The following is a 15,666-nucleotide window of genomic DNA, read 5'->3' as shown; positions in this document are numbered from 1 at the left end:
CTCTAAAAATTATGTATTGGTTTCTAATGAAATTGCAGCTACAGTAAATATAACTGCAGCAGGTAAATCAGTTTGTAACCCCCTCTGAGGAGATAATATGATTTTAAATTTTAGAAAACACTGTTTTTAACCCCCCCCCCCATCCTTTTTTTGCATCTCAGTGCTGCAGATCTCTTGCTGCCTCTTTGAAGCCACTTTCTGTCTATATGTACTTGCTTCAGCATGTCACTGTTCAAGGCGGGCTTCTGATAGTTAGAAATTGTAGCTGAGTGCTCTGTCCCCACTCTCCATGCTTGTGTCCCTCCCAATCCCCCCCCCCCACCACCACCACCACCACAGACAGAACACTGAAAACGGTGCAGCTGGGGAGTGAACTGGACTGTCTGTGTGCTCTCTTCTTCCCCATCTCACGCCACTATAGCGGATCACCACCTGATCTGTTTCTTTCCTCCTGGCAGTGGCAAGGGACAAATCAGAGAGGTGGAGAGGAGGGTGATGAGACATGTAGTCCCCTTGAAGGCAATGTCCTTTGAAAATAATGGAGCATGGACTAAAGCCCTCTGTTAGCCCTGAAAAAGAGAGGAGAAGAGAGCAGGATGTTCCCGGGAAAAATCCTTCTAGAGAGACAGACCAGGAGAGCAGGAGGATCTGTTGCAGGTTGTCAGAGAGAGACTGAGCTACTGAAGCATCTACTACTGAGCTAAGAACCAGAGTAAAGAGCTGCGACCTGTGTGCAAAGAAAGACTAAGCCATTTCCAGAATACAGATTTACTGCTCTACAGACCGAAGTCGCCCAGGCAACCCGAAGTGAGCAGATGTCCAGCTAGAGAAATCATTGCGGCGGTATCTCTAGGTCTGATGAGAGGGCCTTGTGGCCATTACTTGGTACCCCCGCTAGAGACTGAGCCATCAGGAACTACCTAACCAGCTACCTTATAGCTATAGAACTGCCTGCAGGCCTTGCTGACTGTCTCAAAGCATGTTACTGGGCCCCAATGTTTAGCCGGCTGAAGAGTCAGGACTGTCCCTAACAGTTATTACTAAACGGCGGGTGTTTATTTTTCTGGTATTAACCCACAGCCAGGCAAAGGGTATTTTATATCTGTGTCTTTATACATGCTTGAAGTGATTTATATTCAACCAGGTGTGTCAGAGGGGGATGAGGTTTTCCTTTTTTTTCACAATTTTTTGGAAAATGAAATAAAAAAAAAAGGTTGTCAATTTAACAAGTTATTTCTCACACACAGCATAGGCATACTTCTAATTACACCCCAAAACATGTTGTGCTATGTCTCCTGAGTATGGGGATACCACATGTGTGAGACTTTTTCACAGCTTAGATGCATAGGAGGCCCAAAATCCAAGGAGCACCTTCAGATGTTCCAGGGGGATAAATTATGCATATAATTTACTGACTACCTATTACATTTTGGAGGCCCTGGAGCACCAGGACAGTAAAAACACCCACAAAATGACCATATTTTTGGAAAGCAAACATCCCAAGGTTTTAAGAGGCATGGTGGGTCTTTTGAAGACTTCATTTTTTTGCCACAATTTGTGGGAAAATGCAGAAATGAGTATGGAGGTACCACATGTGTGAGACTTTTTCACTGTCTGGGCTGATTATATACTGGACATTGTATCTTGTGAATCACACAAATCAACAAATTGTATCAAATGTAATGTACTAAAATGGTCACCTCTAAATGAGTGGTCAAGGAAAATAGCTTAGCGTAGCATCACCTATAGCCATCTCAGTTCCTATAAGCCAAGCAAGCCTAGCCTACTGGCACATGACTACCCCCAGGAATATCATGTTCACTGACTAGGAAGTACAGGAGGCCGAAGAAAGGAAAACCAAAAGAGTTCCTGTAATTCCAGTAGTGTACTTGCTGGCAGGGGATGGCTAGGACTGGTGTCTCACCGGAACATAGTCAGTCGGATGTGCAGATGGGTCAGTTCAGGCAGAGACATGGTCAGCAAACAGGCAAAGGATCGGTGCAGACAACAGGCAGAAATGAGGTCATAAAACAGCCCAGGATCATTAAAGGCAGCAGGCAGAGACAACACTGCACTGGTGTAGCGGTGATCAGGAACATTGTTGCTGGCTGCATTGGTCCGGTAACACTGGGGACTAGTGTAGCAGCAATCAGCAACACTGCTGCTGACCTATACTGGTCAGATGACACTGGGACTGGTGGGGCGACCATTAGGGACACCGTTGCTGACTAACACTGGTGTAGTGACCCTGCAACTGTTGTGGTGGTGACCAGGGACGCTGTAACTGGTGTGTCGGCGATTAGAGAGAATATGACTGGTTTGGTGGTAATTAGGGATGAGCCGAACACCCCGCCGGTTCGGTTTGCAGCAGAACATGCGAACAGGCAAGAAATTTGTTCGAACACGCGAACTCCGTTAAAGTCTATGGGACACGAACACGAATAATCAAAAGTGCTAATTTTAAAGGCTTATATGCAAGTTATTGTCAAAAAGTGTTTGGGGACCCGGGTCATGCCCCAGGGGACATGTATCAATGCAAAAAAAAGTTTTAAAAACTGACGTTTTTTCAAGAGCAGTGATTTTAATAATGCTTAAAGTGAAACAATTAAAAGGATAATATTCCTTAAAATTTCATACCTGGGGGATGTCTATAGTATGCCTGTAAAGTGGCGCATGTTTCCCGTGTTTAGAACAGTCCCTTCACAAAATTACATTTCTAAAGGAAAAAGAGTAATTTAACCACTTCAGCCCCGGAAGAATTTAACCCCTTCCTGACCAGAGCACTTTTTGCGATTCAGCACTGCGTCGCTTTAAATGACAATTGCCTGGTCGTGCGACGTGGCTCCCAAACAAAATTGATGTCCTTTTTTTTCCACAAATAGAGCTTTCTTTTGGTGGTATTTGATCGCCTCTGCGGTTTTTATTTTTTGCACTATAAACAAAAATAGAGCGACAATTTAAAAAAAAACGCATTATTTTTTACTTTTTGCTATAATAAATATCCCCCAAAAATATATAAAAAAAACAATTTTTTTCCTCAGTTTAGGCTGATACGTATTCTTCTACATATTTTTGGTAAAAAAAATCGCAATAAGCGATTATTGATCGGTTTGCGCAAAAGTTATAGCGTTTACAAAATAGGGGATAGTTTTATGGCATTTTTATTAATAATTTTTTTTTTTTTTTAAATGGCGGCGATCAGCGATTTTTATCGTGACTGCGACATTATGGCGGACACATCGGACATTTTTGCTACATTTTTGGGATCACTGTCATTTATACAGTAATCAGTGCTATAAAAATGCACTGATTCCTGTGTAAATGACACTGGCAGTGAAGGGGTTAACCACTAGGTGGCAGTGTAGGGGTTAAGTGTGTCCTAGGGGCGTGTTTCTAACTGTCAGGGGGATGGGCTGTGTGTGTGACGTCACTGATCTCTGCTCCGATGACAGGGAGCAGAGATCGAGTGACACTGTCACTAGGCAGAACGGGGAGATGCTGTTTACATCAGCATCTCCCCATTCTTCCTCCCCGTGAGGCGATCGCGGGTATCCCCACGGCGATCGAGTCCGCGGGACCCGCGACCCGCCTCACGGAGCTTGCCGCGGGTGCGCGCACCCGCTGGCCGCCTCTTGCAGGGCAATGTACAGGTACGTGGTTTTGCCTGTACGAGCCCTTCTGCCGCAGTATATCTGCGTGAGGCAGTCGGTAAGCAGTTAAAACTACTCGCGGCTATAATGAATTGTCGGTCCCGGCAATAAAAGAAGTAATTGAAAAAAATGGCATGGGATCCCCCCAGTCCATTACCAGTCCCTTCAGGTCTGGTATGGATATTAAGGAGAACCCCCCGCCAAAGTTTAAAAAAAAATGGTGTGGGGGTCCCCCTCAAAATCCATACCAGACCTGAAGTCTGGTATGGATTTTAAGGGGAACCCCGCGCCAAAATAAAAAAAAAATGGCGTGGCGGTCCCCCCAAAAAGCCATACCAGACCCTTATCCGAGCACGCAACCTAGCAGGCCGCAGGAAAAGAGGGGACGAGAGAGTGCTCCCCTCCTGAACCGTACCAGGCCACATGCCCTCAACATGGGGAAGGTGCTTTGGGGTAGCCCCCCAAAGTACCTTGTCAACCTGTTGATGCGGACAAGGGCCTCATCCCCACAAGCGGGGGAGCTTATCGGAATTTGGAAGCCCCCTTTAACAAGGGGACCCCTAGATCCCGGCCTCCCCCCTGTGTGAAATGGTAACGGGGTACAAATGTACCCATACCATTTCACAAAAAAGTGTCAAAATGGTAAAAAACACAGCTTGGGACAAGTCCTTTATTAAAAAATAAAAAAATAAAAATGTCCCACAAAGTCATCTTCATCTCTTGCTCCGCCGACGGACCGAAAAAGAAAAAAAAAAGCAACTGACCCGCTCCCGCCGTATGACGCAACTTCGCTTTGATAGTTCTTTTATAACTGAGGGCGAGGCCACACTGTGACGTTCTCGAGTGACCCTCTGACGCATGGGGACATTCCTATGGCTTTCCTGGGGCGTCAGAGGGGGGCGGGGCCACCAGCTTACGTAACCGGGTGGCTCTTTTTCCTTTAGCAATGTCATTTTGTGCAGGGACTGTTCTAAACATGGGAAACATGCGCCACTTTACAGGCATACTATAGACACCCCCCCAGGTATGAAATTTAAAGGAATATTTCACTTTTATTGTTTCACTTTAAGCATTATTAAAATCACTGCTCCCGAAAAACGGACGTTTTTAAAACTTTTTTTTGCATTGATACATGTCCCCTGGGGCAGGACCCAGGTCCCAAAACACTTTTTATGACAATACCATGCATATAAGCCTTTAAAATTAGCACTTTTGATTTCTCCCACAGACTTTTAAAGGGTGGTCCGTGGCTTTCGAATTTGCCGCGAACACCCCAAATTGTTCGCTATTCCGCGAACTCCCAATGTTCGAGTCAAACTTACATTCAGACTCATATCTAGTGGTAATCATGGGACACTATAACTGCTGTGGTGGTGATCAGGGACAATATGACTGGTATGACATAGATCAGGGATACTGTAACTGGTGTGATGATTAGGGAGAATATGAATGGTGTGATGGTGATTAGCGATCAATAACCCTGTTCTGCAGGAACCATGTACTTATTCAGGTAAGTAGCCTCAGGTAATTAATGGCCGTCAACTCTACTTGTCTCCAAAGTCCTCCAAGAACCACCCAGTATTGGCAAAATAGAACATCAAAGAGGAGAAGGGAAGCCTCCCATAGAGAAATACTGTTTATTAGGAGCTTAAAATTAGGTGAAATTACACTTACAATAGTTCAAAACATGTTAGGCATTTATACAAAGTGTACCAACGCATTTCATCATACAAATGCAACGTCCTCAGGAGCTTTTCTTATATATATATATATATATATATATATATATATATATATATATATACTCTTTGGTTTAAGCACTTTCGTATTTGTTTTGTTTCACCAGGACTGGTGTGGCAGTGATCAGGGACACGGTAACTGGTGTGGCAGTGATCAAGGACAATGTGACTGGTGTGGCAGTGATCAAGGACAATGTGACTGGTGTGGCAGTGATCAGGGACACTGTAACTGGTTTGGTGGTGATTAGGGACAATATGACTGGTGTGGAGGTGATCAGGAAAATTGTAAAAGGTGTGGCGGTGGTCAGGGACAATATGACTGCTGTGGTGGTGATCAGGGACGCTGGGAATTGTGAGCCGGTAATCAGGGACACTGTAACTGGTGTGGTGGTGATCAGAGACACTGAGACTAGTGAGGTGACAGGTGATCAGGTGACACTGAAACTTTTGTGGCAGTGATTAGGGAAAATATGAACGGTCTGGCAGTGATTAGTGACAATATGACTGGTGTGGCAGTGATCAGGGAAATTGTAACTGGTGTGGCAGTGATCAGAGACAATATGAGTGGTGTGGTGGTGACCAGAGATAATATGACTGGTGTGGAGGTGACTGGGGACACTTGGTGGGGTGGTGGTGATTAGGGGCACTGTGAATGGGTGGCAGTGATTGGGGACAATGACTGGTGCGGCAGTGATTAGGGACACTGACTGGCATCAATGGTCTAGTGACATTGTACTGCTGTGGCAGTGATCAGAGATAATGGCTGGTAGCACTGACATACAGTGATATAAGAGCAGCAAGCCATTGTACATTGTTACAGCGGAACAATGTCACCACAGTGTAAAAAAAAATATTATATATATGTTGGTGGTCACACAATCGTGCCAATGCGAGCCCTGGGGGGTTGCGCAGGAGGTGCAGATCTGGGAGGACATACAAGTATGTCCCCCCAGATTGCCACTTGTCCCACCCAGTCGTTTATAGGCATTGGCCAGATTGGAAGCGGTTAAGGAAGGTTTTTAACCCCCCCTTTAATAGTTCTGATTGTGTAATCATAAATAATTTGAAATCTGTGTTTTAACTATTTGAAGTAGTTAGGGAAAAAATATTTAAAGAAATTCAAGAAGGCAAAGTTGTTGGTCCATTTATTCAACCACCTTTCAAATATTTTAAGATTTCCCTGTTAGGTATCATTCCAAAGAACAGCATTCCTTTAGAATGATTCATCATTTTCTTTCCCCAGAGGCAGTGCTTAACTATTGGCCATAATGTGACTTTAACAACTCCTTACAAAAATTCAGATTTGAATTTTCAGAGTCCTTTTAGCCAAAGCAGATATCCAATCTACATTTTGGCTTCTGCCTATCAACCCACTCTTTTAACTCCTTGGGTTTTTATTTTTTCTTTGATAGATGCCTCCCAATGGGTTGCTCTTTTTTGTGTTCCTATTTCGAGGCATTTTCCATGTGTATCGAATGGGTAGTTATTGTACATTCAGGTTCTTCTTTTATCTTACACTATTTAGATGACTTTTTTCTAGGCCCAGCTTTCACTAATAATTGTAGAAATTTGTTAGATTCATTCCTAGATTTATGTATGATTTTAAAGCAGCAGTCCAATCCTCGTACATACAATGAGAATATTGTACCTTTTTTTTTTTGCATTCTAGTCTCATATAGAAAATGAAGAGGTTACTAAAGTTACGAAAATTCTCGTATGACATAATACAAGTTCGGAAGTAATGTAATGTGTTGTATTGTATTGTAATGTATTCTTTCCTTTCCGAACATGTGTGGTCTTGGTCTTTGTTTAATCTACTGTACTGATTAAACAAAAATCATTTGTTCTGGTATCGTACGAGAAAAAAATTTGTGTTTGTCCCTCTGGATAATTTTGCATGAACTGTCATGATCGACCCTCAAAAGTTGTGTACTAATGATCAGATTATTGTACGATAGCTTTAAAAGTGGTATTTTTCGTCCGATTTTCTGATTGTGTGTACATTGTTTTAAGTTCAAAAATTAAAAGTTAGCAGCTACAAAAACTGTAGCTGCTGATTTTTAATAATGGGACACTCACCTGCCCCAGGATCCAGCCATGTATTCACCCGGCGGGTTTATTTACCGGGCTTCGGTCTGTGGTGCCGGCATACTAACTAGAAATGGGGGAGCGGGCACCTGTTAAAAAAACAGGTACCCACAAACTATAAAGTACTCACACGCTGGTATTTGATCCCTGTTAGAATCGTGAAATTTGCTCCTCAATATTCTCCATTTTGTTTTGGTGGCTGTGGTGAACTAGAATCACATATTCACATATGGTGGGACTGCCTGGTTTCAATAAACTTTTGGAAAGATGTTTTTCTTATGATCTCAACAGTATTTGAGATCTCTATCAAACCTGATCCTACAATTGCACTTCTAAACATAAAACCAACCATCATTTCTTATACCCAATTCAAACTCCTACTACAAATAACCACAGCCGTGAAACAAACAATTGCCAAAGCCTGGAAATCCTCATCCTTAATGGTTTCTGAAACTAAAAATAGAATAAACCTAGCATTGATTCATTCCAAAATAGAAGCCATATTCCATGATAGAGTACACAACTTTGAAAAAATATGAGTCCTTGGATGACTCATTTTTTTTCCTCCCAACTTTGACACCTCCCTTCTAAGGCCTTGGTAATTCTACTTCATACCTCTATTCTATACGTTCATAGTGTAAAGCTACCACCATGTGATATCCCGGGGATCCCCACTATTTTGATTTCTTTTTTCTTCTCTCATTTTACCTTTTCAATCTTTCCTCCTTATCCTTTTCTTCCTTCTTCAATTTACTTTATACACAAAGTTGGTAGCGGATTTCTTATTTCTTTATTTCCTTGAATAGCATTATACAAATGTTATAATGTTCCATTATACAGCGCAAACCTATTGATTCTAAACAAATCCAATCTTTAATATCTTCTACATTATATTCAAATGATTTATGTGAGTTAATGTTCAGATCCCTTCTTTTTCTCTCCATTACTTGAGATAATATTATAACTACGTACTCTATCCGAGTTTTAACCTTTTCATTTTCAACAAAAAACATATTTTTGGTGAGATGTTAGATTTTTACTTAAATAGGTTAAGTCACAATATTTTAAATAATATTGGAACTCCAGACTGATACTATTTACTTGTATATGATCTTTATTTCTGCTATCATCAATTGTATCTGGCATTACTACTGACAATGCTGCTATGGAGTTTAAATTGCTGAATGATAAGATTGATAATTTAAAAACCATTATATCTATGTTTATTTTAAGAAAAAAAGTTACTTTGAAAGAAATGCAAGGTCTTTTAGGTCTTTTGGCGTTTTCTTCTAGAATTCGGGTTGGTGGCATATTCTCTGTTTCTGTAGAAACCTTGCCAATTCCAGGTTAAAATCTCCCCCAACCCATATCAGAATTACTACTGATTTACGTTAAGCTTTAAAAGTATGGTCTCAATTTTTAGATACATTTTATGGTAGATCATTTTTTCAAGAGGAATTCATATCTGATGGCAAATTTTTATGTTTACGGATGCGGCTGGATCAATAGGTTTTTTCAGCAATTTAGAAGACCCATTGGTGCGCTAAACTATGGCATCCTTCCTGGCGTTATAAGGGTTATTTAAAATATGTGGTTCTTTTTGAGCTATTTCCTATTTTAGTTACTATAGAAATCTGGGGTAAACATTTTCAAAACAAAAGAATTCTTTTTAGCACAGATAATAAAGGGGTATTATTTGCCATTGTCAGCAGTGATAGCTTTAATCGGAATTTCCAACAGAAAAAGTCCGATGGGAGTTTTTAGTCGGATAATCTGACCGTGTGTATGCCCCATCAGACTTTTTCTGTCGGCATTTCCGACGGATTTAGAGAACATGCTCTAAATGTTTCCGTCAGAAATGCCGACGGAGCTTGTCACGTTGGCAAGTCCAACCTTGTGTATGCGGCATTAAAGCCGTTATTTATCTGGTAAATGGAATGTGATTGCAGATTCCCTTGCAGATGATCAGGATTTAGGTTGCTATTTCCAGATACAGACGAGAAAGGAATCAAATGTCCTCCACATCTCGGGGGACTAATTTAGATATTATTTGTGGAACTTCAGTAATTTTTTTTTATCTTTCCATCTATTAAATCTTCTGCCCGTGTTGTTTTAACTTTGGATAGTAAAACATTTTTTTTTCTACCAGTAAATACCCTTTACAGCCCACTTTCTTAAGCCTAGGCTTATGACATCATGCACAGCTCTCTCTCTCACTCTCGTGAAAGTTTGCCAGGAAGGGAGGGGGGATGAGTCATAAGAGGGCCAATGAAAGCTGCAGAGCTGGAGGTGTGCCTCTGTGTGTCTGTGTAAACCCAGGAAATGAAAAGGCAGCAGCTTCAGCTGCCCACAGTTAAAATGGATGCTGACCAGACTCAGTGGAGGGAGATCTCTGAAGCATATTTGGCAAGTACAGAATCACAGTAAATAATATGCAAAGTGGTTGGAGGGAAGCTTCAGGATGGCAAAGATGTTTTTATTATAAATTACGTGAGCAGACTGCAGTTCCTCTTTAGGAAATTCATTGCCCCCTCCACTCTGGCTGCTTACTCAGCGGCGTGGTTACAGCAGCTTTCTTTCTTACAATTGCTTAATGAGGTTCAGGCGGCTTTTTCTGAACATTTATTATTAACTTTCTTGAATAGATTGGTGCTACAATCTTTCTCTTGGGCATGTATTAATAAATAATAAATTAATAATAATTCAGGTGTCGATTTTTTCTTCAAATTACATAACAGACCAGCTTGTAATAGCTTATTTTATGTGAGACAGGCTTTAACCACTTAAGGACTGCCCACCGCATATATACTGCGGCAGGGTGGCTCTATTGCGCGAAACAAGATACCTGTACTTTGTTTCATGCAATAGATAGCATGGGCGCGTGCGGAGGAGGGGCCGATGCCGATGCGTGTGTCTGGCGGACCAGATGTCCGCCGGCCACCCGCAATCAATTCACAGAGAGGCAGAATGGGGATCTGCCTATGTAAACAAGGTGGATCCCCATTCTGACAGGGAAGAACATGGAGATCGCCCCTGATGTTAACCCCTTCCCTGCCAGTTTCATTTATACAGTGATCAGTGCATTTTTTTTAGCACTGATCACTGTATTGGTGTCACTGGTCCCCAAAAAGTGTCCCTTAGGGTCAGATTTGTCCGCCACAATGTCGCAGTCCCGATAAAAATCGCTGATCGCTGCCATTACCATTAAAAACAAAAAAAAAAATTAAAAGTCAATAAATCTATCCCATAGTTTGTAGACGCTATAACTTTTGCGCAAACCAATCAATATAATAATATGGCTTATTGGGATTTTTTTACCAAAAATATGTAGCAGAATACATATTGGCCTAAATTAATGAAGAAATTAGTTTTTTCACATTTTTTTTTTGGGGGGGGGGGGGGGGGGGATATTTATTAGAGCAAAAAGTAAAAAATATTGGGTTTTTTATTCAAAATTGTCGGTCTTCTTTTGTTTATAGCGCAAAAAATTAAAACCCGCAGAGGTGATCAAAAACCACCAAAAGAAATCTCAATTTGTGGGAAAAAGAAGACAACAATTTTATTTGGGTACAGCGGCGCATGCCCGTGCAATTGTCAGTTAAAGTAACGCAGTGCCATATCGTAAAAAATGGCCTGGTCATTAAGGGGGTAAATCCTTCCGGGGCTGAACTGGTTAAAAGGTTACAAAAAAAGTTGCTTTTCACCCAGATAATAGGAATGCTGGTATAGCATGTTTTTCCTCTTATGAAGCAATTTTTTTTAGAGCAGGCTTTTCACTGCTTTTCTTTGCAGCTTTAGCTTAGGTTCACACTTGTGCGATCTCAGACATCGCATGTGATTGGCACCCGCACCACAGGTGCTGATCACATGCGATGTCTGTGCGATGCGAGTTCAGTCATACAGTTGTATGGCTGAACTTGCATTAGTTTCACAGAAAAAAAAGTGCAGGGACTTTTTTCCCCGCACTGAAATCAGATCGCATGGGTGTTCTCTCTCTCCCATGTGAGGCCAGATGCCAAGTAAGGGAAAGATGGTCCCCGCTCAGCTCCATACCATTGGATGACGGAAGCAACATCAAACGTCACTTCCGCCCAATTGTCTTAAAAGGGAATTTTTATTTTTTGCAAAAAAATTAACTTTTTTTTTTTTTTTTTTTTTTTGCATTTAAGTGTAAATGTGAGATGTGAGGTCTTTTTGACCCCAGATCTCATATTTAAGAGGTCCTGTCATGCTTTTTTTCTATTACAAGGAATGTTTACATTCCTTGTAATAGGAATAAAAGTGACCCACATTTTTTTTTTAACAGGACAGTGTAAAAATAAAAAATGAAAAGTAAAAAGTAGAATAAATAAGAAAAAAAAATTAAAGCTCCCTGTACCGCCGAGCTCGCGCGCAAAGCGAACGCATACATAAGTGGCGCTTGCATATGAAAATGGTGTTCAAACCACACATGTGAGGTATCGCCATGAACGTTAGCGCGAGAGCAATAATTCTAGCACTAGACCTCCTCAAAACTCAAAACTGGTAAGCTGTAGACTTTTTTAAACATCCCCTATGGAGAATTTTAAGGGTCAAAGTTTGTCGCCATTCCACAAGCAGGTGTAATTTTGAAGAGTGACACGTTGGGTATCAATTTACTCGGCGTAACATTATCTTTCACAATATAAAAAAAAAAAATTGGGCTAACTTTACTGTTGTCTTATTTTTTAATTCCAAAAAGTTTTTTTTTCCCAAATAATTGCGCTTGTAAGACCGCTGCGCAAATACGGTGTGACATAAAGTATTGCAACAGCTGCTATTTTATTCTCTGGGGGGTCTGAAAATAAATAAATATATAATGTTTTGGGGGTTCTAAGTAAATTTTCTAGCAAAAAAAAAAATTATTTTAACTTGTACACACCAAGTCTGAAAAATAGGCTCGGTCTGTAACTAGTTAATGAAGGTACAACATTTAGCAACTCACATGGTTGATGATTAAAGAGGCGCATCCAGGTAAAGCTGTCTGCAAACGTGACCGGGAAGACTACCCTGCAGTAGAGCAATCTGAAAGCGAGGCTTGAATCACTCGTGGAGCGCAGCGTGGAAGGGACAACGTCAATGGCAGTGCAGAGGATTGTCTATGTCAGGGATATGCAAATGGCGGACTTCCAGCTGTTGCAGAACTACAAGTCCCATGAGGCATAGCAAGACTGACAGCCACAAGCATGATACCCAGAGGCAGGGGCATGATGGGACTTGTAGTTTTGCAACAGCTGGAAGTCTGCTAATTGCATATCCCTGGTCTATGTGGACAGCTTTACCCCAGATGCCTGCATACTTAGATGTGCCTGTTTTAATCATCAGCCATGTGAGTTTCTAAATGTTGTATCTTCATTAATTGTAACCATATTGCTACACTAAGAGGCGCCTCTCTTCTCTTTTATACCCCAGTTGGACATGACACTACTTGTATATCAAGACATCGCTTGTATATCAAGTCAAAATTTATTAAAAATGTTGCTTGTCTTGCAAAACGCTTTCAAACCAAGTTACTCTCAAATCAAGGGTTTACTGTATTGAAAATGACATTAGCATGTTTTAGGACTGCGTATGTTTTAGTGATCAGGTTTACTAAACATTAGACGCTGCTTTTACTATGCAAGTCCAATGTTCTGTTTAATAATAAACAGCAATGAATTAAATAGCACAAAATGACAAAAACAGCAGAAAAAAAATATGAATGAAAATATAGTGCAGCGATATCATAAAAACATAGCAAAGCAAACATCAATAATAAACAGTCGTGTTATTAAATAGATTGCTTACTTACCGACTTCTGGTCGTTTTCTTTCTGCGCCAGGACAGCCAGGACACAGGGCAGCAGCCAAGACAAGGTGGATGTGGCCCCCATCCTGGGCTAAGGGTGCAGCCCCAGCAGTAGACAGCAGAGATGTGAGCAGTGCTGCTTATCTCCCTCCACCTCAGTTATACTGACACATTCCAGGGATCACATAATAACATGCTCAAGGCAGAACCACTGCCAGCCAATGGGAAACCAGGAAAGGGAAGATAAGGAAAAGCTGGATAGCTACACTGTCATAGAGATTCCACTTTAACTTTCCAAACAAAGCCATCTGTGAGATGTGTGTACAGACATGATGTGGGCTGTGTTTTATTTGTATGACGGTCTGCTTACACTGCAAGCTAGACTGCGGATGTGGGGAAGGCAAAGAACAACACAGCCAAAGCCAGACAGGCAGCTGAAGGAGGCTGACTTCTTTTATTTCTACAGAGAAGAGCAATTCCAGAGATTTTCAAAAGACTCGTCACATCAGTTACCTATCTTCAAAGGAGCTTACACTCTAATGTCCATACCGCAGTCATACACACACACATAACACGCAGGCATAGCTCCCAACTGTCCCTGATTTGGAGGGACTGTCCCTGATTTGGAGCAATGTCCCTCTTTCCTCCTCATTTGTCCCTCAATTTGGTCTGATCTACATAGTCGTATATATAAAAGGACTTTTTATCTTTCAAAAAGTGTTTCCCAGTGCTAAACCTTTCATCGATTTCTAAATTGCTGCATTTGTACATTTTAAAAGCCAATATAAAGGAATAGTAGTGGTAAAAAAAAGCACTTGTGGATTTGATTAACCTTTTGTTGTTTTGGGATTAATTCTCCTTTAAGAGGGTGTGGCAGGGGGCGTGTCCTATGCCTACATACGTTTGTTAGTAGGTGTCCCTCATTCCCATCTCAAAATGTTGGGAGGTATGACGCAGGGGGGTATATTAGGGCGCAAGCAAAATAAGCTACCGGGTGTTGGTTGTAATTTACATAAGAAATAGAGTTGCAGAACTTAATTTGAGGGAAACAACATCTTCAAAGGTTCTAGTCATATTTTTGTATGCTGGGTTTAATCTTGCAGTTATGGAATGATAAAACACGAGGGTTGAGCCACATTTTTTACTGCCCCAACCACTTCCCCTTAACCACTTAAAGAGGAACTGCAGTCTGCTCACATAATTTGTAATAAAAACATCTTTGCCATTCTGAAGCTTCCCTGCAACCACTTTGCATTATATTTTATATATACAATGATTCTGTACTTGCCAAATATGCTGCAGAATCTCCCTCCACTAAGTCTGGCTTGCAACGATGTTAACTGTGGGCAGCTAAAGATGCTGCCCGTTCACTTCCTAGATTTACACAGAGGCACACCTCCAGCTCTGCAGCTCTCATTATGACTCATCCCCCCTCCCTTCCTGGCAAACTCCCACGAGAGTGAGAGAGAGAGCTGTGCATGATGTCATAAGCCTAGGCTTTTTTCCAGACAAGAAACAGCAAATGGGCTGTATAAGGTATTTACTGGCAGAAAAAAAAAATGTTTTACTATCCAAAGTTAAAACAACAAGAGCAGAAGATTTAATAGATGGAAAAATGAAAAAAATGACTGAAGTTCCGCTTTAAGGCCCACCCTATAGCAGTTTTACTGCTACAGGGCGGCGCCTTTGCGCCAGGTCACGTATATATACATGATCTGACACTTCCGGGTATGGGGCACGCATGCGCCCTGCTGATTGCTCACTTCCGCTGTGATTACACATAGCAGAAGCCAATCAGCAGGTGCATGGTACCCAATGGCCATCAGCACCCATTGATCGTTTGGCAGAGAGGCAGAACGGCGATCTAAACAAGGCAGATCGCAATTCTGACAGGAGGAAAGTAATAGAATTTGTGTCCCTGCGGAGCAGGGACTAGAAACTGTGGCTTACCCTAGTAAAAACAGCACACTCTGTACACATAAACACTGGCTAGGCACACAGTTAACCCTTTGATCACCCTAGATGTTTAACCCCTTCTCATCCAGTGTTATTAGTACCATGATAGTGCATATTTGTTAGCACTAATCACTGTATTAGTGTCACTGGTCCCCAAAAAGTGTCAGTTAGTGTAAGAATATCTGCCGCAATATCGCAGTCCTGCTATAAGTCGTTGATCAATATACACTTATTGGGAATTTTTTACCAAAAATATGTAGCAGAATACATATTGCTCTAAATTTATGAAAAAATTAGATTTTTTTCAATGTATAGGTTTTATAGCAGAAAGTAAAAAATATTGTTTTTTCTTTCAAAATTGTCGGTCTTTTTTTATTTATAGCGCAAAAAAAAAAAACGCAGAGGTGATCAAATATCACCAAAAGAAA

General features: G+C 41.3%; 1 protein-coding gene across 1 annotated transcript in view; it reads right to left on the bottom strand.

Moving 5' to 3' along the window:
* The window catches only part of GPX3 (glutathione peroxidase 3), a 44,339-nt gene extending 30,739 nt beyond the window's left edge, over window positions 1-13,600 (bottom strand). The window contains exon 1 of the mRNA XM_073621104.1: window positions 13,287-13,600. Within this exon, the coding sequence (XP_073477205.1) occupies window positions 13,287-13,367 (81 nt within the window). The 5' untranslated portion in view covers window positions 13,368-13,600. The remainder of the gene's footprint in view (window positions 1-13,286) is intronic.
* Between the last annotated feature and the right edge of the window lie 2,066 nt (window positions 13,601-15,666).

The sequence above is a fragment of the Aquarana catesbeiana genome, linkage group LG03 (assembly GCF_042186555.1).
Source record: "Aquarana catesbeiana isolate 2022-GZ linkage group LG03, ASM4218655v1, whole genome shotgun sequence".
Lineage (NCBI taxonomy): Eukaryota > Metazoa > Chordata > Amphibia > Anura > Ranidae > Aquarana > Aquarana catesbeiana.
This window is presented reverse-complemented; position numbering and strand designations above follow the sequence as displayed.